The 19,549-nt window shown below is 42.7% G+C and overlaps 1 protein-coding gene across 2 annotated transcripts in view; it reads right to left on the reverse strand.

Annotated features, from left to right (window-relative positions):
* Positions 1-1,921: 1,921 nt before the first annotated feature.
* Positions 1,922-19,549, reverse strand: part of SMC1B (structural maintenance of chromosomes 1B) — a 71,753-nt gene continuing 54,125 nt past the window's right edge. For both annotated transcript variants that reach the window (XM_072973684.1, XM_072973685.1), the window contains exons 16-25: positions 17,969-18,110; positions 17,011-17,156; positions 15,515-15,668; positions 12,168-12,266; positions 10,218-10,374; positions 9,583-9,737; positions 8,439-8,590; positions 6,557-6,626; positions 3,846-3,956; positions 1,922-2,511 (exon numbers count right to left, since the gene is read on the reverse strand). In XM_072973684.1, the coding sequence (XP_072829785.1) occupies positions 2,410-2,511; positions 3,846-3,956; positions 6,557-6,626; positions 8,439-8,590; positions 9,583-9,737; positions 10,218-10,374; positions 12,168-12,266; positions 15,515-15,668; positions 17,011-17,156; positions 17,969-18,110 (1,288 nt within the window). In that variant the 3' untranslated portion in view covers positions 1,922-2,409. The remainder of the gene's footprint in view (positions 2,512-3,845; positions 3,957-6,556; positions 6,627-8,438; positions 8,591-9,582; positions 9,738-10,217; positions 10,375-12,167; positions 12,267-15,514; positions 15,669-17,010; positions 17,157-17,968; positions 18,111-19,549) is intronic.

Genomic DNA, 19,549 nt, shown 5'->3' on the forward strand with positions numbered 1-19,549 from the left:
CTCTGCTAAACTTTTCTTTAGCCGTGATACGGCATGGTATGTATTTAATGAGAAATTTTACCTTGAGTTGCCGTTTGGTTGTGAAATTGATTACTTGAGTATGTTTAAGTATTTTAAAAAGCCAACATTTTAAGTTCACTTAAAAAAGAAAGACACACGAAGTGCAATGAGGGCAGGCTATCTGAATCTGAAAGTTGAGCAGACACAGGGTATAGCAGCACTGCAGCATGGGAAGTGACGGGGAACAGGACACAGAACTGGGAAAGTGGAGCCAGTTCCAGACATGCTGTGAGTCTCGAGACTGGAGGCCTTCTTGCTGTAATGAACGGACATATCTAGTCAGTTCTGCTGTTTGTTCTTTCAAAATGCAAATTTATTTCAACATGATTGACGTATTAGAAACAATCTGAATATAACTCATTTGCTTATGTATAATTTTGTCTGAGAAAACCAGGTGAGGGAGCGACTAAGTATGGCCTTGTTTGTTTTCTGTCTCAACCTAGAATAGTTCTGACATTTTCAGGTGGTTTTATTTTAATTAGTTATGCAGGTACCTATACAGTGAGCCTCCTTGCTGCCTCAACAAAGCCTGAAATACTCTCTGATCCTTAAAAGGAGTTTGTCGCACCTGCTCTGGGCGAAAGCGGGAGCACAGCCGGCTGCCCAGAACTGGGGGGGGGGCTCCACCACCCGCCCTTAGACCCCCACCGGCTCCCTCCGACACCCTCCCCCCCACTTGACCACAGCAGCGTGCTTCACCCAGTGGGTGAGCTCACATGCCAACTTCAGGGTGTTTCCTGAGATGAAGTGCCATATTTGCTACAGTATCTGTGTTTCTTAACCGTTTAACATGTGTAAAGCCAGCTATGTACTAGGGTCCTGTCTTCCTTTTTCAGTACGGTGCCCCCACCCCGTGTTTCCCATCACCCGTGCTCTCCATCGTGTGCTTCTGCGTAGCACGGGGTTTTCAGGAGTGTGGGTGGACCGCGTCAGAACAGGGATCCTACTTTGAAGATCACCGACAGTCCATGAGTCCAGGTTAGGAGAGAACAGCCCCAGCAAAGAAGAGGGTCTATGCTGAGCTCACATGGCACCAAACGGACAGCTCAGTGTCAAGCTGGTGTCTTTCAAGGCAGAGGGAGGCGGTGATGTAGATGTATTACAAGCACTAAAAAAGGACAAATACAGTGGCTTCTGCTATTAAAGTTCTTAGAGATCAGCTGGAGGAGGCCAGGGAGCAAGGTTTTTGTGACTTAGTCTGTTTCTTAGGCACAGAGCGCGTGAAATAATGAGTGTCGTTCAGACTGCTTCAGGAGGCGCTCCTCGGTCAGCACTTGGGCCCAGATAGTCTTAAGTTCAGAGCAACCAGCTCCCTAGAATTTTTTAATTTTGAAATGGGAATGAAGTACTATTGAAAACTCTGCAACTTTTTTCCTACCCCAAACAATGTATAGTGGGCCCCCTGTATCCCTGGGTTCTGTATCTGGAGAGTCAACCAACCTCAGATTAAAAATAGCTGATGGGAAAAAAAGGATTCTAGAAAGTTCCAAAAGCACTACTTGAATCTTCTGTATATCGGCAACTATTTACACAGCATTTACATTGTACTAGGTATTATAACGTAGAGATGACTTAAAATATGGGGAGGATGTGCACAGGTTATATGCAGACACTACCATTTATATAACGGATTTGAGCATCCTTGGATTTTGGTCTCTGTGGGGAATCCCGGAACCCAGTCCCCACAGATGACAAGGGATGACTGTGTTTAAGTAGAAAAGTCAGTTGTCACTTGGGAAAGCCTGTCTTCAGTGTTTACTTTTTAACAAATTATATTTAGAAAAATGTAGATTGCATTGAAACAGATACAATTCAATTTCACCTTAATTTTTAGTTTCTAAAAGTTATAGATTGTAGGCAGTTGAAATTAGAATACTTTTATTGGTATTTTCAATACTGACTTCAGTTCCTCTGATATAATTTTCCATATAACACAGGTTCAACAACCTATAACTAACATATTTAGAAACCAAGAGTTTCCCTTGAAGATTACCTAACGTACAAGGCGAGATCAGTGAGATGATGCAGGAGTCAAAGACTGCCTGCCTGGCTTTCGAAATGGAAGGTAAAACTATGGTACAAAACTACCTTTTTTTTTTAAACTCATTAAAGCTAACTTGTGTAGGAAACCCCGCCTACTGAATACTCTGACTACAGTGAGCGGTAGCACCTTTGGGAGGTAACGGTTGGGCTTCTCACGTGGCACACGAGCCGAGTAGCCGCGCAGCCCCGGGAGCCTGTTACTCAAGCAGCAGGACCGCGCAGGGAGCGCCGCGCAGCGCTCGGCCTGACCTGTCTGACCGCGCTCTCAGCTGCCAGCCACTCACTGGCACTCCGCGTCCTAACGTCCTAACGGGGCTCAGGCTGTCTTCTGCTGCTTTCTCTGCCTTCAGTGTCTGGATACTGAGAAAGATCTAGGCTCAGAACTTGGCTGAACATGCAGTCATCATGCTGAAATGGGAGAGAAGACAGTTAAAAGTCAGTGCCTTTACTTAGGGAAAAAAGTGCTATCAAATGTAAAATAAGGGCCATTAGTGGGTCTAGATTTGCATTTAAAAAGGAACCTCTTTATAGCCACCTAAAAAGGTACCACTCGTCCACACTTACATCAGATTGATTTATGTCTTGTATTAGCTAGTAAAGGGTACCAGAACATGCCACCCAAAATATGCCTCTTGCACGTGGATTATTTTGAGCTAGAGGCTCCTGAGAAGCAGCAGATGAGGACAGGCTCCACCAACTAGGCACAAGCTCCCTGCAGGAAAGGGAGCTCACATTTATGTGAGAGGGGACACCCTCTTCACTCCTCATCAGTGGAGAAGGCACCTAGCTGAATCTGCAGAGCGAACCCGATCGAACAACCTCATTTACCATACTTTCCCTAGTCACCTTCTCACCACTTGCCTATTACCCAGAAACCTCTTCTCATTTTAGCCTAAGGTGGTGGGGGTACAGGCCCAGTTCTGGCCCCCCTGCAGTTACTCATCGCTGGGCGTGCCCACGTGTACGTGGGTGATGCACGCGCTAATAAACTGCTTTGCTCTCGTTACTCTGTCTTTCGTGCGTCTAATTTACAGGGTTCTCAGCCAAAGAACCTGAAATGGGTAGAAAAAGATTTTATTTCTGTCTACACTGGTAACGAGAATTTCCATTTCTCTCCTGCAGAATATTTCCAGTGACTCCTTGACATTAATTAGGCACAGGAAGGGAAATTAATATTTATCTTAGCTTAAAGGAAAACTCGGGAAGTGAAACCTGATTGTCCACGAACTGAAGGATTTGAATGAGAGGCTCTGCCCCACTAGCTCAGGTGAGTATTTGAACAGCTTTTCAGAAAGGTGGGTTTGAATTCTAGAAGTTACTCTACGACTTGGAACTGTAGTCAGTTTCCTTTCCCCTCTGGTACTTTTGGAGGCTAAATGGTTCCTTGTTGGCTCTACCACATGCATTTGTTTTTGCCTAAAGCATTCAGACACTACAGAAATAAATACAATATCGAGGGCTTACTCTGTAAGTTAACGGGTACTATTATTTTACAAACAAAACTATCATACTTAACTGTTCTGCAATTTTTCAGTTTGTTTTTTCACTTAAAATATATCTTAAATCTCTGTGTACTGCCATAATAGTTACTTTTAAATCTTATTTGATTAAAAAATCATTTAAGCCTATGTTCATCAACTGCAGAAATCAAACAGCATCTAGATTCCATCAGGAACCTGTAATTGTGCTGTGAGGGCACCACGAAGGTGGTTTTACTCCTCTGCCCCTTTACTTCTGTTTACCTCTGGATAGATGCCTATCAGTGCATCAGCTTTGGAATAGAACTCCTCTTTGAGGGAGATGATTATCATCTGAAACTGTTCCTGAGCCTGCTCTTTGATGTAACTTGATACCTGGGAGGAAACAGAAAGCACGCATTTCATCAGTAAGGAAAAGCCCTGTTCCTGGGCTCTGAGGTCAGCGATTCTGCACGTCTCTGAACCTGCCCTTTTAGGTCACGAGGCACGTACTCCCCCTTCTGGTAATTCAGTAAACCCGCTACAACTGCAGAAATGGAAATAGCTCAGATTCCAAAATAAGAGGTTAGTGAAAAATATAAACCTCACTAAATCTATGATTGAAAACCTGAAGACTGTTTTTAAGAATAAAGCTCTAACTTAAGGTACTATTGTGAATATGCAATCAACCTTCTACAACAAGGTAGAACAAAAATTACCACTCAGGTACTTTATGAGGGTAAAGAAGGGGTGGTACTTAAAACTCCCTATATTGCCAACTTAAAGCCTCAAGGTGGGAGAAATATGGCAATTATATATGTATTCATCATCTGCAGTCAAGTCTCTGGGTTAGAGGGAAACTCATGGCTGCTTCAGGAGGTTGAATTCTAAGGAATGAGAATAAAAACAAAATAGACTGGACAGAAACAGGTCTTGGTGAACAAACTACTCAGAATCTGGAGAATGATAAAGAATAACCTAAACTCAAACCACAGTTTTATAAGATACTTGCCAGCTGCCTGGATCTCTCTGCAAGCCTAGAGAGTCTTCTTCACGTGTAGGGGTCCTGACTACACTAAGAACACAAGTTTGGAAGCAGGAACAGCAGCGTTGGTTGAGGAATGAGTCACTAGCCGAGGCGAATGATGAGAGGAGGGAAACTGCTTTGGGCTAAAAGGCTGAGTTCACAGACAGAAGGAACCCCAGCATTAGAATCGATGGTAGCCACAGAGGACTTTAAAGTCTTGATACGGATGGGGTGCAAGCAGTAAGGCATGCATGTTGCTAGCAGAGTTGCCTGTAACAAACGTTGGGCGCCCTGATGACAAGAGGGAGTGGAGCGCCCTCACAGCTGCTCATGCCATGTAACTGCTCGAACTCAAGTCGGCAGTGGGTACCAGGATGTAAATCTCAAAGGGAAAGTGGAAATCAAGAGGTTTTCAATATATATGATTTGTGCCAATGGAAAAGAGTCTTAAGTAAGATCTATTACCTGAAGATGCCACTAACACAAACATCTAAATTTAGTAGAAGACAGGGATACCTTAAATGCTACCAAGAGAAGGGTGGTCCACAGTGATGGATCCCCACCTCCACCCAACAAAGACACAAAGGAAACGGGGAAAAAGTGCTAAAATTAACCTAAGGGGAACTTTCTCCCAAATGAGTCAGGCTATGGGGCCCAGTTAGCTGATGCAGACTGGCTGGCATTCGAGAGAGACAAATCGAGGTTTTTTGTTCTGCTGTCCTTTTCCCCAGTTACCCTGGAGTCTGGGAGGTCACAGAATGTGGTTCTTGTCTGTTCTCTACAAGACTCAGGACTTTTCTAACTTTTGTGGGTGTGGCTTCTCACGTATACTGCGACGTGGTCAAAAAGCAAGGTCCTGGAGAGACTTGGGTAGGATGAACACAGCCTGGCAAAGGCTGCCATGAGAAGGTACCTCAAGCTGCACCTCCTGAAAGTCCTCTGACTCTCAGCAGAGAAAGAAGTCAGGGAGGTCGGCTTCAGAGACTCAGCCTGTCGAGGTGGCACCCCGAGAGTGGGTACCTCTCTCGGGGGTGGGCTCGCTGACGAAGAGCACAAAGCAGGCCTGTTTACAAATTAGCAATGAGAGGTCTCTGTCAGCATGACTAGAGCAGCCTCTTTGTGAACAGCTGGAAATGCAAAGGCCAGTCATTTTCGGAAGATGGATAAACCTGGAATCAGAACCAGGAGTTTAATTCATCCATTTCTGAAAACGGATGGCTCTGGCATAGGACCATGACCCTGGGAATCTGCAGGACGGAGCTGTCCCAGCCCTGGGCAGTGATGGGCGCTGCCCATGTTTGCCTCCATCCTTTGGTCATACTTCCATGGCCAAGCCCATCCTCATGTCAAAAATTTAGTCAAGACGTGTGGTCTGAGAGCCTGTCTCTTCCAGGTGGCTTTGTGTATCTGTGCACTGATCTTTAACACTGACCTCAAACTGGATTCTCAAGAGTTAAACTGTGCCCTTAGTTTCCTCAGTCGCAAATGCTGAGAACGGGATCATACACAAGTGAGGTAACTGGGTAAATTTTAATAAACAAGTGGGACAGAATTTCGAACTGTAATTCCTTTGGAATTTTATTTACACACGTTATTTTTGGACTTTCTTAAATAACTAACTTGGTCCAGTTGGCCATGGGGTCTACTATTAAGGACCCTCTAGGTCCCAATGCTCAGGGGCCTTGAGGAAAAGCAAGTGACCCAGCAGCAATGCTGTGGGTTCAGCAGAGTGGTCCTCACCCACCTGACTCCCTGTGTTGACTCCTCAACAGCTCACTGAGGGTCCACTAAATCTTGAATGAAAACTACTACCCTGATGCATCTTGTTTTTAGATATTTAACTTAGATTTTATTTTTAATCAGCAGTTATCAAACAAACAGTTTGTTCGGGGTAAATTGTCATCTGACTGCAACATGACGCTTGAATTGTAGACGTTCTATTGGAAATTAAGGGCAGAAAGAAACTTACTTTGCCAATGTTAGTATTGTCCAGGGCTGCGTCTACTTCATCTAAAACAAAGAATGGAGCAGGCCGAAAACTAGAAAAAGATTACAATCAAGTTATAACTCTGTTTCACCGAAGCCATGGAGGAGAGGACTAACAGCATTCAGGGTAATGATTCACCCTTTTGGATGCTTCTGTCTACGTCACCAGTAATCTCTGTGTTGCTAAACACGGTGCTCAAGTCTCAGTCCGCATCCCATGTGACCTTTGCAGGTGGCATCTGGGGTGCTCCTCTCCCCGTTCCTCTGACTCACCCACTGTCCTTCCCAGTCTTTTCTGCCTACTCCTCATCTGACTTCTTGATGCTGGGGTGCCTTTGCGGCTCAGTGCTTAGAGCACTTCTACCTAATTAGCTCCCTTGGTGATTTCATCTGATCTTAAGGTTTTAGGTATCATCCATACACCGATGGCTCCCATGCTTCTATTGATAGTTCTGACCTCTCTCTTGAACCCTCACCTCACATGTCCAGTGGCTTACTCAACAGCTCCATGTGGGTGTAATAACTCAAAATCATGCAGAGTCAAACCCACCTGCCCCTCCAAACCTACTCCTTCCCGTGGTCTTTGCCCTCGCAGTTAACAGCAGCTCTCATCACGCCAGTTGATTGGGCCAAAACCCAGAGAGTCACCCCTTGACTCCCTCATACCCCACGCCTTGTCTGCCCAGCCTTCCGTCCCACCGGGGTCCAGCCCATCATCTTCCACCGCGATCAGCACAGCACTTCCCTAACCTTGTGCCTGCTGCTGCTGCAGCCTGCTCTGTGCAGGTGCCAGGCTCACTCTGGCCTTTGGGCCTTTGCACCTGTCGTTCCTCATGTCTAGAATATTCTTCCCTTAGAATTCTGCCCTAGAATATCCATCCACAAGGTTTGCTCCCTTAATTAATTCCTTCAAATCTTTGCTCAAATGTTACTTTTCAAATAGGCTTTCCCAGGAGGCTTTAATGCTGCAAACCATTCTTTACTTACTACCTCCCTTCTTTCGTTGTCTCTACAGCATCTGTCATTTTCTAATAGCCTCCATGTTGGAGAATTAGTTTACTATATTCCTTATTTATCACCTTATTTATCTTCACCAACTAAAATGAAGTCTCTTTGAGACAGGACATTTGTTTTCTTCATTGCTGTCTCTGTAAGGCCTGTACCACCTCTCGACACACAGTAAATATTTAATAAATGTTTGCTGAATAAATGGATGGAGATGGCACCCAGTAATAGTCTTATTCTGCTAAGATTTACTCAACTCAGGCTCCTTTTAGTGTAATGGCCAATTCCTTTTCCTTGAGACCAGTAAAAACAGTTGTAAAACTTTTATGTTCATCTTCCTGATCATGAAAACAGAGGCAGCATCATCTATACCTTAGATCTTCATCTAAAGCTTTGAATGTTGAAATTTGCCTTAATTTTAGCTAACCCTTTTTTCCCTTGATTTATTTTACAAACAGTGCCACCATCATCAGCAGAAATGAGGTTAAACATTTTTGTCCCAGAAGAAATTGCTTAACATTCACTACTAACCAGCAGATCCTCGCACAGGGATTAGGAAAACAGTATACAAGTTAGGTGTTTTTACTTTGTTTGGGTTTGTTGTTACTGTTTTTGGCAATCCTGATTTCACGTGTGGCCACTGATACTCCTTTTTTTTCTTTCTGATTCCTATAAAGATGGAATATTAGTAGATACTGACAGTAAGAAACTGAATAAAAATCTGTCAAGAACAGAATTCTCTCTTAGATTAGCTATCTAAATTGTTCTAGGCCTAAAACATAACCTGAATTGTCTGGCTGAAAAAAATTGTTCTGTATCACATACATAACATGACTAAAGACAAGTAATGAACTGATTACCTGTGCACAGCGAACAGGAGAGCCAGAGCCGCCACACACTTCTCTCCCCCTGACAGATTATCCATCGGCATGAACCTTTTGCCTGGGGCCACACAGTTATAGCTAATTCCCTCCAGGTAAGGCTCTTCCGGGTTCTCTGGGCTAAGAAATGCCTGAAACACATGTTATTTATTCAGCAGTATCAGAAAAGCTATTAGCAAGTTTCAACAGCCACAGAGTTTAACTGCAGAATACCATTGATTAGACTTTCCTCCATTTTGATGGAAAGATACCAATGTTCGTAAATAACGTATTTAGCTCTCCATGTGCTCAGACAGCAGGGCTGTCCGGCTGGGGAGCAGAGGGAAAACACCGCCACAGGCATCAGGGGTGAGCCTTCCCACCAGACTGCCCTCCACCATATGCCGCAGCCTCATGAAAACAATCTTCATTCAAATCACTCATTGGCCCTTTCGTCAAATCTTTACTGAACACCTATCATGGGCCAGGTACTATGGAAACAGAGATGAATCCTGCCCTCAAGGAATCAGCGGTTTATTTTAGTCCTACTTTACTGAAAACAAGTAAGGTATTTTTGGTTGCAATTCTAAATATCTGATTCAAGATTACCGGGGAGAGCAGGTGTCTAAGATCTGATCCTTGGAACACATTCCATCCCACAGTCTCTGCTATGGACAATGACCATGGAACGGGGAGACCGTCGTCACAAGGGGCATGTATCTAGATCTGAGTCTTGCCTTTAGTTCTTTCCTTCTCCTTTGTTACTCTAGGCAACTCCACAGACTCCGGATTCACAGGCTCTCCATTACCCTAACTACTACACAGACCACTGACAGCTCTATAAACTCAAGTTTGTACCAGGTAACAGAATTTCAGAGCTGAAGAGAACTTGGAAACCAAATGATCTAACCCACTCATTCTGCAGATGAAGAACCAGGACCAGGAAGAGTCTGGCTTGTCCCGGCTGGCCAGTGGTGGAGCGAGTAGGATCTAGAACACGGGTCACTGTGACAGCCAGTCTTCACGAGTTGCCTTTGCCCCGTTAAGTGAGTTGCTCAAACAGTGTGGTGGCAATTTCCCACCAGGAAAAACCCCCACAACAACACAAAGTTCCCACTCAAACTTGGGGGTGAAAAATACATACTTGGGCACTGTGGTTTCTGCAGAGCTTCTTGTAGATCTGATCAATTGAGACTGAGACGTGCTCAAAACACTGGCTGAAAAGATCGTATCTCCTTTTTTTCACCTGTTCAAACTCTTGCCTACATATTCTGGCTTCCTTTCTGCTGGCCTCAAAAGCTAAGAGAGAATCAATGTTCTTTATTTTGGAGAACACCAAGGTTTTCTCAACTTTAAAGCATAAAATATTTCTAACATTGGATTTTGAGTCTGGTTCTCTTTAGTAAAGTCTACCTTCAAAATACCTCAAGTGTTATTAATTCCAAGAAAATGACTCTTAAAATTGAAGAGCCCTTTTTCTAGTAGGTCTAATTTTTAAATAATAACAAATTCCAACAGAGGATCTAATATGCCTCTCATGCTGGTATGAAACAAAACGTTGCCTATTCTAAAATAACCAATACACCTGTTTTTAAATTAAAGCAGAACAGTTTTCAAAAAGGAAGGAATTAGTGACTCAGAATTAAAAGAATGCTACTTTAAGACAACAGAGGAAAAATATGCATAATAAAAACAAAGGTACAATCCAGGGGGGATTATTGGTTAGCGTTACAGAATGCCCACGGACGTGATCCTGGCAGCGCTAAAGCCCAGCCTCACCGTCTGCGGACTCCTGAAACTTGTCCCTGACCGTCTTCAGGTTCTCCAGGGCTCTGAGGTTGGGGGCTGCTGTCTTCAACAGGACATCCTCCTGGGAGGCTATCTGTTGCCGCAGGAGTCTAAGGTGGGCCTCAACTTCTTTATCTGTTTGTAGAGCCTATTATTGGCAAAGGACAGCAGTGATTAGCCTGGCTTTTAGACCCAAAGTGCTAAGGCAATCAGGCCCTGGCCCCTGCGTTGCTCCCCCGCACCCAGGCCTGCCCTCCCTCACAGCCCTCCGAGTCTGCAGTGAGGCCAGGCTGCACTACATGCAGCTTCCTGTTGGCTGTGCCCTTTCACAGCTCTCGCGTCACAGACGCTGCTCTCTTGGAACGCGCTTCGTCTTCATATTTCTTCATCGAGCCGAAAAAGTAACGATGCATATATCACTTCATTTACTTGTTCACTAAAAAATATTGCTCATCTACTATGTATTAGACACTGAGGAATCAGCAGTGAAAACTGCTCTGTCCTTGTCCTTAAAGCGCTCACAGGGAAGCCAGATGTGTAAGCTGGCATTTGCAGCAGTGTGAAACCCTCCACCAGGCAAGCATGGAGGTCTGTGGGGCAGGCAGAGGGGTCCGAGCATCCCGAGGGGTAACCCTTCAGCTAAACCTAGACAGTGAACGGAATTAACCTGAGTGAGGAGGGAAGGGAGAAAGCGGCGTCGATATCACATTCCAGGAAAACTTTTTTGACCTCCCAGAAGGAATTAATAGCCGATAAAGGCGACGTTTTAATTCATTGTAAAAAGGATCATTTGAAAAATGTTGAGTGAACTGGTTAACTCAGGTACCTTTTTAAAAAGATTCTTACCTCATATCACATACAAAAATAAATTTCAGATGAATTAAATAGGTAAATGAAAACAAAAGAAAACCATTAACAGGAATGTGGTGGGGAAGGACTTTATAGATATGAAACCACTGAATAGATCATAAAAAAGACAAGATTTTTTCTGATTGCCAAAAGTACAAGTACAATCAAAGAGCCCAACAAATCTAACAAAACATATAGGAGACACATGACGTGAAAGGATGTGGTGGGTACTGCTACTTGGCATCCACTCTCCCTTCCTTCCTTCCTAACAGAGCCCACGTCTGACCATTTCTCCCTCATGGGTCCCCTGAACCCTGCTTGGTCTAAAGCTACATCACCCCCCATGCAACAGTGACCAGTCAGGAATGAACACATGACCTACTTCAGGCCACTGTGATGAGGGGGCAGTTGCTGAAATTTTGTGGGAAAAGCCTTTCTTCAATCTTAAGAGCAGCAGCACCACTAACGACAGTCTTCTGACTTCTCTGAGGGTGGTGGGCTGTGTGGCTGGAAGGCCAAGAAAGACTGCGGTCATCTTGCCCTCATGAGAGAAGCAGCCTCTGGATGAAGCCAAAACTCAAAGCATCGTATGGCTGCAGGGATGACTGAGAAGCAGAGTCAGAGCTGCCGAATTAGACACCATGATGCCGGGCTCCAGCTCTGTGCCCTGCAGCTGTGAACGACTGGTCACTTACTGAGGGGACCACACTGGGACACTGACGGGGCAGTGTCCCTGATGCCAGAGTATGTCGGCCACTTTTGTCTACTTCAGGGCTTCTCAAAGACTTTATTATTCACTGTGAATCTCCAAGAAGGGAAGAGCCTTTCAAAAAACTGGCAGAAACTTTTCTTTGGCAAGACATTTCATGGTACTGGTGCTCTACAGGACACACGGTGAGAAACGCTGGTATAAACATTCTAACTGTTTTAAACATTAAAAAATGTAACCTATTCACACTATTTCTTAAAAAATCATTAGGAAATCTACTTTTTCCCCTAAACTTATGCTCTGGCATCTAAAAATTATTCTGTAGTATTTAAATGTTCAGTATTACCATGAGTTAGTCATAACAACAGAAACCTTTCCGTTACCTTCAAGTCCTCCCTTAGAGAGCTGTAGTCTATCTCAATGGCTTCTTCTTTCTCGTATATATCAAGTGTTGCCTGGGTACTTTCCGCTTCAGTGCCCAACTGAAAAACATATGAAGCCCTTTCTTTGTCATCTGAAATGGTGATCTCTTTATCCTCCTGCCCCAATCTAGTTGGTTAACACCTCAATCAGATTAAAAGTTAAAATGCTTATGTTGGCTTGCAAGGCCATGATGACCTGGCCCTCTGCTGCCCTTTCACTGACTTCATTTTGTGCCAGTCTCCTGGTACTCACTCTGCTCCAACCGCACTGCCCTCCTTGAACAGACAAGGCACATGTCCACCTGAGAGCCGGCACGCTGCCCTCTGCCTGGACAACCTTCCCCTGATGTCTGCATCACTTCTTTTACCTCCACTACTAACCAGCTGCCTTCTCGCAAGACGTCCGTGGCCTCTGCATCTAAGACTGCAAACTCTCCTCTACCAACACTCTCTTTTCCTTTTCCTCCTTTATACTTCCTTTAGCCTGTATCATCACCAAACACGTAGGTATTTCATTTGTTCACCATTTTGTTTTCGTGCATGTGATAGAATATGAAGGAAGAGATCCTGGGCAGTTGTATTCACTGCCGTATTCTCGGTGCAATGTTGACAACATATAATATTTCAATTTCAATATATATCATTCTCTGAAAGAAGAAAGGACTAGGAAAGAAGGAACGAAATAAGTACTTCTTCCGTTGTAGGCTGGTCTCTGGTGTAATGCTGATACCAAAAACCAAGACTCACAAATTAAGAGAGAAAAAAAGCCTGTGTCACACATTTCGCCCTAGATGTTCTCAGCTGAAACAAACCCAATGAAACTACTTTTGGAATTAAGTCTGCATTTTATGTAACGCACCCATGTTAAAATGGTTCGCACGGAAGTGGAGCTTGAATACAAAATGTAACAGTGAATCGCTGACTGTCACGATTCCTGTTGAGGTGATTCAACATCGTATTTTGCATTAAGCTTCTACATGAGTCCTCTGATGCCTTGCTATTCAAAGTGTGGTCAGTGGGCCAGTAACAGTGGGCCTCACCTGGGAGCCAACAGGAATGCAATCTCTTAGGCAACAAGATCCCCAGATGCTTCACGTGCACAATTACTCCTACAAATGCTGTTGTAAGTCAGTTAATTCTACTCAGTGATCTTTTCCCCCGCCCTCTGGAGAGAGACAGTTCATACCTAAGACCCCTTCTGTTTGGGGATTTACAGACAACCTTGTACAGCATCCCCATTACACGGCCACTACTTGATGTGCTTGCAAAATTCCAATCAGGGAACTCACCACTAGAGGCCCTCCCTCTTTCTAGTAGGAAGTGTTCCCTAGCAGAAGAAATCTGATTCTGCCCTCTACCCCCCAACCCTAGTATTCCCCTTAGGACCAGAAAGAACAAGTATGATCCTTCTATGACAGACCTTCTATTGGAGGAGTAACCATACTCCCTAAGCCTTCTCTTTCCAGCATGATGTGGTCTGGGCCTTCTCACTATCCTGGACACTTTTCTCTCAAAAAGCATCAAGCTTTAGAAAGTGACTTGACTAGCACAAAGTGGAGCAGAACTATCACTTTTTCTTTTCAGATAATGATTCAGTGTTAATCCTGCTCCAGGTCTTAACACCTGCTTTGAAATACCCCACTAGGAACATGAAAGCCATTCACGCTGATAAAGCGTAATTCCACATTCATGGTGGGCATGTTGGGGAATACTTCTGAAAGTGCACTAGCTGAAAGAACAACAGGATCAAAGCAGCAGCATGAACACTTGACCAACAGCATTTACTTAGATGTCGGTCACTAAACCTGCTTCCTCCTCTGCACTGTTCTGCGATGAACCCCTCCTAAAACTACGCTGCCTTTACAGACTTTCCATTTCTCTCTATAGCCCAGGGAGTACTGTTTTTCTGCTGCCATCCACTTCTGCTGTTACAGGCCCCTCCCTCTCCTCTCTCTGCACCCTTAATTAAGATTGGACACACAGCCTAGAATGAGCCAACCAGAGTTCTTCCCCAGGATTTTTCTAACAGAGAGGACAGGGGAGAGCTGTCTTTCTCCTCTGGTCAAAGTGAGTGGTTTCCTGTGGGGAAAGCTGACCTGAGAGAACAAAGCCAATACATACTGAGCCAGAAAGAGTTCTTGACAACGTTTAACTTCCTGGACCGAGTCATGTGTGAGACCGCCTCCATTCCAGCCCTACCCCTTCCCCTCTTTAAAGCCATCTGAGTGGGGTTTATGACACTTGTGGCCAGGAAAGGGTCTTCTCCTTTCCTTACCTTCTGTCTGAAATGTGATCTTTGCTAAAATAGAGAAAAAAGGCTTTTTGAGTGCAATATCACACCAGAACTATGCTATGGTAAGTGGTCAATATTAGCAAGAGAAACGTTATTTTATAGATACTTCATACTGAAGAACCCAAAGGGCTGAAGGCCTCTTCTGGAGTAGAAAACTGGCTGGGACTGAATGGATTCCTGACGGAGGGCAGAGCAGAAAGGGGAGGAGGCATGTGGAAAGGGAAACCACAGACGAGATTCACCAAAGAACTCAAGAAATAACTTGAGAGGCAAAACAAATAACTATTTTCGCCACCTTCTGGATCAGCTAATAGTGAAACTTTCTTTCTGAACTGTATAGTCCTATCTTTCCTAACATGAGCCACAGAACTAAGGATGTATATACTTCCAGCCAATCTAAAGAGTATGGTGTAATATAAGTGTGATGAGAAAGAAAGAAAAAAAGGCAAACAGAGAGATGTCACCATTAGTAGACTTCGGTTTCATCTTCCGATTCCTTGGGTGTCTAATCTTGCCTCCCCCACACTCTCACCACTTGGACAGACTCAGTGAAGCATGTTTCTTCTGAGAACCATCTCATGTGGATGGTGCAGGTGCACAGCAAGATACCTCCACACACCATGTACAATGTCACAACAGCACAGCAGCCCCCTGGCATGTGGCCTGCGGTTCACGGTGGCTAACACCACCTCCCCGAAATGTCCCTAACTCCAACGGCTTTCATTCTCTGATTCCTCTATCTATAGGTTACAAAAAAGCTCCAGTCCGTCCTGTGGAGCTAAAATGACATGGATTAGCAAGAGAAAGAATAGAACTGCACAAAATGCCCAGTCCTCTGGAGTGATGATCATTTTTCACTTTTTTCCTCCTAGGAGGAGAAGATGTCTTTTCTGCCCCCAAAGAGGCTTTAGAACAAGAGGAAGAATCTGCATAGCTGGGACTTCACTAACCAGCCAAAGGCATTACATTAAGTTCCACACGACTGCACATACTTTAAAATCATTTGCTAGAATACCTCCACTTCAATGATGTCATCCAATGACCCCAACAAAAGAACTATTTCAATGTCTTGAACTTTGCAATCAAGCAACATGTTATGCTTCTCTAACCGTTTCTGTTCCAGAGAAGTTTGAATGATTACAACCTCTTTTTGCCGTTTTACCACTTCCCTGTAAACACACAGATATAAAAGTTATTGTATTTTACTAAATATGTAAAGTAGCACCAAGGAAGAAACGTATGTTATCAACTTACATAAAAAGATTATTTTTTCCTATGATTACTGTAAATTCCAATTATCTCACAGATGCTTGCAATTTAAATTTTAACACTCTTGACAAAGACCATGAATGTAAATATTTAACCCAAGGGAGCATTTTCAATAATAAACACTGTTACTTTAATCAGGCTAGCAACAATACAGTGCTTTCCTAGTTATTTTCAAATCTGTACAACTTTTCAAGCTACGTTTCTCTACTTAAGTTCTACATTTTAGAACTTAAAACCAAGATAAACAGTCTCTTAGCCACAGAAATGTCTTATCAATTAAGTTATTATACACCTAGTAGCCGGAACTTTTTCTTTTAACTATCACTACCACTAATGTAATGCCTTCTATCTTAATGAGGGGTTGGGAGTTATACCAGTTGAAACATTGTGGGATTTTAAAGAAGACCTAGAAGCAGGCCAAAAATAAAGTAAGTTAAGAATTATATGGTTTTCAAAAATATGATGACAAACAGAGATGTGGTTCTGTTTAAACTAAATATGAGTAAAAAAAATCAAGAGTAAATAAACTTAATTCCACTTAAAAATCTTAGGGAAAAAATTTTCTAACTGTATCTTAAAACACTGAAGAGCTTTGAACAGTGAGGAAAATTGTGAAATGCCACGAGGCTGAGTAAACAGAGCTCACTTCATCTGATCACTTGTGATTGCATCACACAGGAAAGCAGATGTCACTGCGGTACAGCAAGCCAGCTGATTCAGTGTTATGGCCGTCACTGTGGTAAACACACATGCTGAGCATGTGCAGGTACTGTTCTAAGTGCCACGTACAATAGCTCATTTAACCCTTACAAATTTTCTATGAGGCAGGCACCATAATGATCCCCATCACTGAAAAAGGAAATGAAAGCACAGCACAGGAGCAGCAGAACCAGCACACGAAACCATGCAGCGTGGCTCCGGGTCTACACCTCACCTGCCGTGCTCCGTCACACACACAGACCAGCGGGAGACTCCACAACGGAAGTGCTGGTGTCAAGGGGGATTCAGGGTAAGGGGCTCTTTACATAGGTCTCTGTTTCATCCACCAAAGAGAACTCTATAAATGACTAACCACCTCTCTTGGTTCTCCCCCAAATAAGGCTGCTTGATAGGTGTGATGTGGGACCAAAAGCAACAAAAGTACCTACTCGAATAATGAAATTTGCTATAATAAATCTCAAATTGATGGTAAATATCTTCAAAACTCTGGTTGTGGTCTTTCAAACTGATAAACTTAATTACCTATCAACAGCCAAAAACTTCTTCCGTTCCTCTTCAATTTGAGCTTGGACTTTCTCAACGTTGGAGTTCTGAGCAACAAACATGTCCTTAAGTTGCTGCTGTTTCTCCATGAGTTCATTCACAATTTTCAGACAGTCTTCTTCAGTCTGAATGGAGAAGATTTGCATTGCAGGTTAATAAGGTCAGTAGATCAACTTATTATCAATACACCAAACCAGTCATTCCGAGGTAAACCCTTATCCTGTATGCTGCTTGAACCTGGCACAGAATGTGACCCACTCTTGTTTACTTGTTCACTTTGGATTCATTCCTCAGCTGGCTGCCACCTAATTTCTGTTCTCTGTCCTGTGAAAGAATTTTTGCTACTTACCAAGTCCTCTGAATTGGCAATTAAACAGACATTTTCCTGGCTTGACTTTTTGACAACTTTCTCCACTTCCTTTTCCTCACTCTTGAGGGCTTCTGTAACACCACCCCTTCTGGCTCTCTTCCTAACCTGTGAACACTCCTTCCAGAATCGATCCTTGCTCCACTGCTCCTCACTGCCTACCTCTCTGCTTGGGAGTCCCAGACATTCAAATATGTCTTCAACCTACTCCCACAAACCAGACTAGACTCCTCTTACCTACCTACTCTCTAACTCCCTGCTGGAAGTTGCTGTCTGGATGCCACGTAGGAAAGTCAACCTCCGCAGGTCCCGAATTTTCTCTCCTTAATCGCTCCTCCTATCCACCCCTCTCCTGGTTAGAATGCAGGAGTCATCCATGGCATGCCCCCTTCACATAATAATTCATGAAGCTGTGTGAATTTACTTCAAGTATTTCTCAAATCTACGTGCCCCCGCCTCTCCTCCCAACTTCTTAAGACTATTAGGACATTTCAGGAGCTCAAAACAAATGTTTATTCACTGAAGAAAGTCATCATTTTGATGACACTTTAGCCACCCATCAATAATTACCTTCTTTAGGTTATCAATGTCTTCTCTACCTTTCTGGATAGTTTCTTTTAATGTGTTAATCTTATTCAGTTTCTTCTTTAGATGACTGCGACTATATTCAAGTTGAATATTAAGCCGAGTTTTCTGTTTCTCAAATTCTAATCTAGTATAATAAAGTCAAGCATTACAAGTGGTAAACAGAGCCTTTCAATTCTTTTTTTTAAACTTTTTTACTTTATGGAAAATTTCAAACAAATATAAAAGTAGAAGGAATACTATAATTGATTCCCATACAGCTATCATCTGGCTCTGATAACTATCAAGCCATGGTTAATCTTATTTCATCTGTAACCCCACTTATCACTCCTTCCCACTACTGGATTATTTGAAGCAAATTTCAGACATCATGTAGTTTCATCTGTAAATATTTTACTATTGTATCTCTGAAAGTGAAGTGACTTTTAATACATAACCTATTATACATAAACTATTATAGAAATGATAAAAATTCCTTAATATCAAATTGCTATCATTGTCAAATTTCCTGCATCTCATTAGTTAAAAAAAAACTGGTTTGTTTGAATCATACATTGCACATGAATATGTTTCTTAAATCTTTTATAATCTATATAGGTTCCCTCCCTTTTTAAGTTTTAATTTATATGCTTATTCTTATTTATTTAGTCAATTAGTCTTTTCAAATAGCTATTTATTCACAAACTCCAAACTTGGGAATTTAAGAACATGTTCCTTCCTGAGGTACTTTCCTACTTTGCCAGCTTTATAAACTCTCCATAAAAATTCCAATATTGAAAAAACAGTCTTCAGTAAGTGGTGCTGGGAAAACTGGGCAGCTACATGTATAAGAATGAAATTAGAACATTCTTTAACACCATATACAAAACAATAAACTCAAAATGGATCAGAAACCTAAATGTAAGGCTGGATACTATGAAATTCCTACAGGAAAACATAGGCAGAACACTCATTGACATAAATCACAGTAATAATTTTTTAAATCTTTCTCCTAAAGCAAAGAAAATAAAAGCAAAAAATAAACAAGTGGGTCCTAATTAAGCTTAAAAGCTTTTACACAGCAAAGGAAACTGATAAAACAAAAAAGGAAACATACTGAATGGAAAAAAATATTTGCAAATGATATGACCATTAAGGGCTTAATATCCACAATATATAAACAGCTCATACAACTCAAAATCAAAACAAAAAGCAAAAAACAAAAAACCAAATAAACAACCTGATAAAAATGGGCAGAAGATCTGAATAGACATTTTTCCAAAGAGGAAACGCAGATGACCAATAGGCACATAAAAAGATGCTCTCAACATCCCTAATCATCAGGGAAATGCAAATCAAAACCACAATAAGATATCACCTCACAACACCTGTCAGAATGGCTGTCATCAAAAAGACCACATATAACAAATGTTGGCAGGGATGTGGAGAAAAGGGAACCTTTCTATACTCCTGGTGGGAATGTAAATTGGTGCAGCCGCTATGGATTGTCAAAAAACTAAAAGTAGAACTACTGTATGATCTGGCAATTCCACTCCTGGGTGTGCATCTGAAAAAACCCTCACTAAT

The sequence above is a fragment of the Vicugna pacos genome, chromosome 12 (genome assembly GCF_048564905.1).
Source record: "Vicugna pacos chromosome 12, VicPac4, whole genome shotgun sequence".
Classification (NCBI taxonomy): domain Eukaryota; kingdom Metazoa; phylum Chordata; class Mammalia; order Artiodactyla; family Camelidae; genus Vicugna; species Vicugna pacos.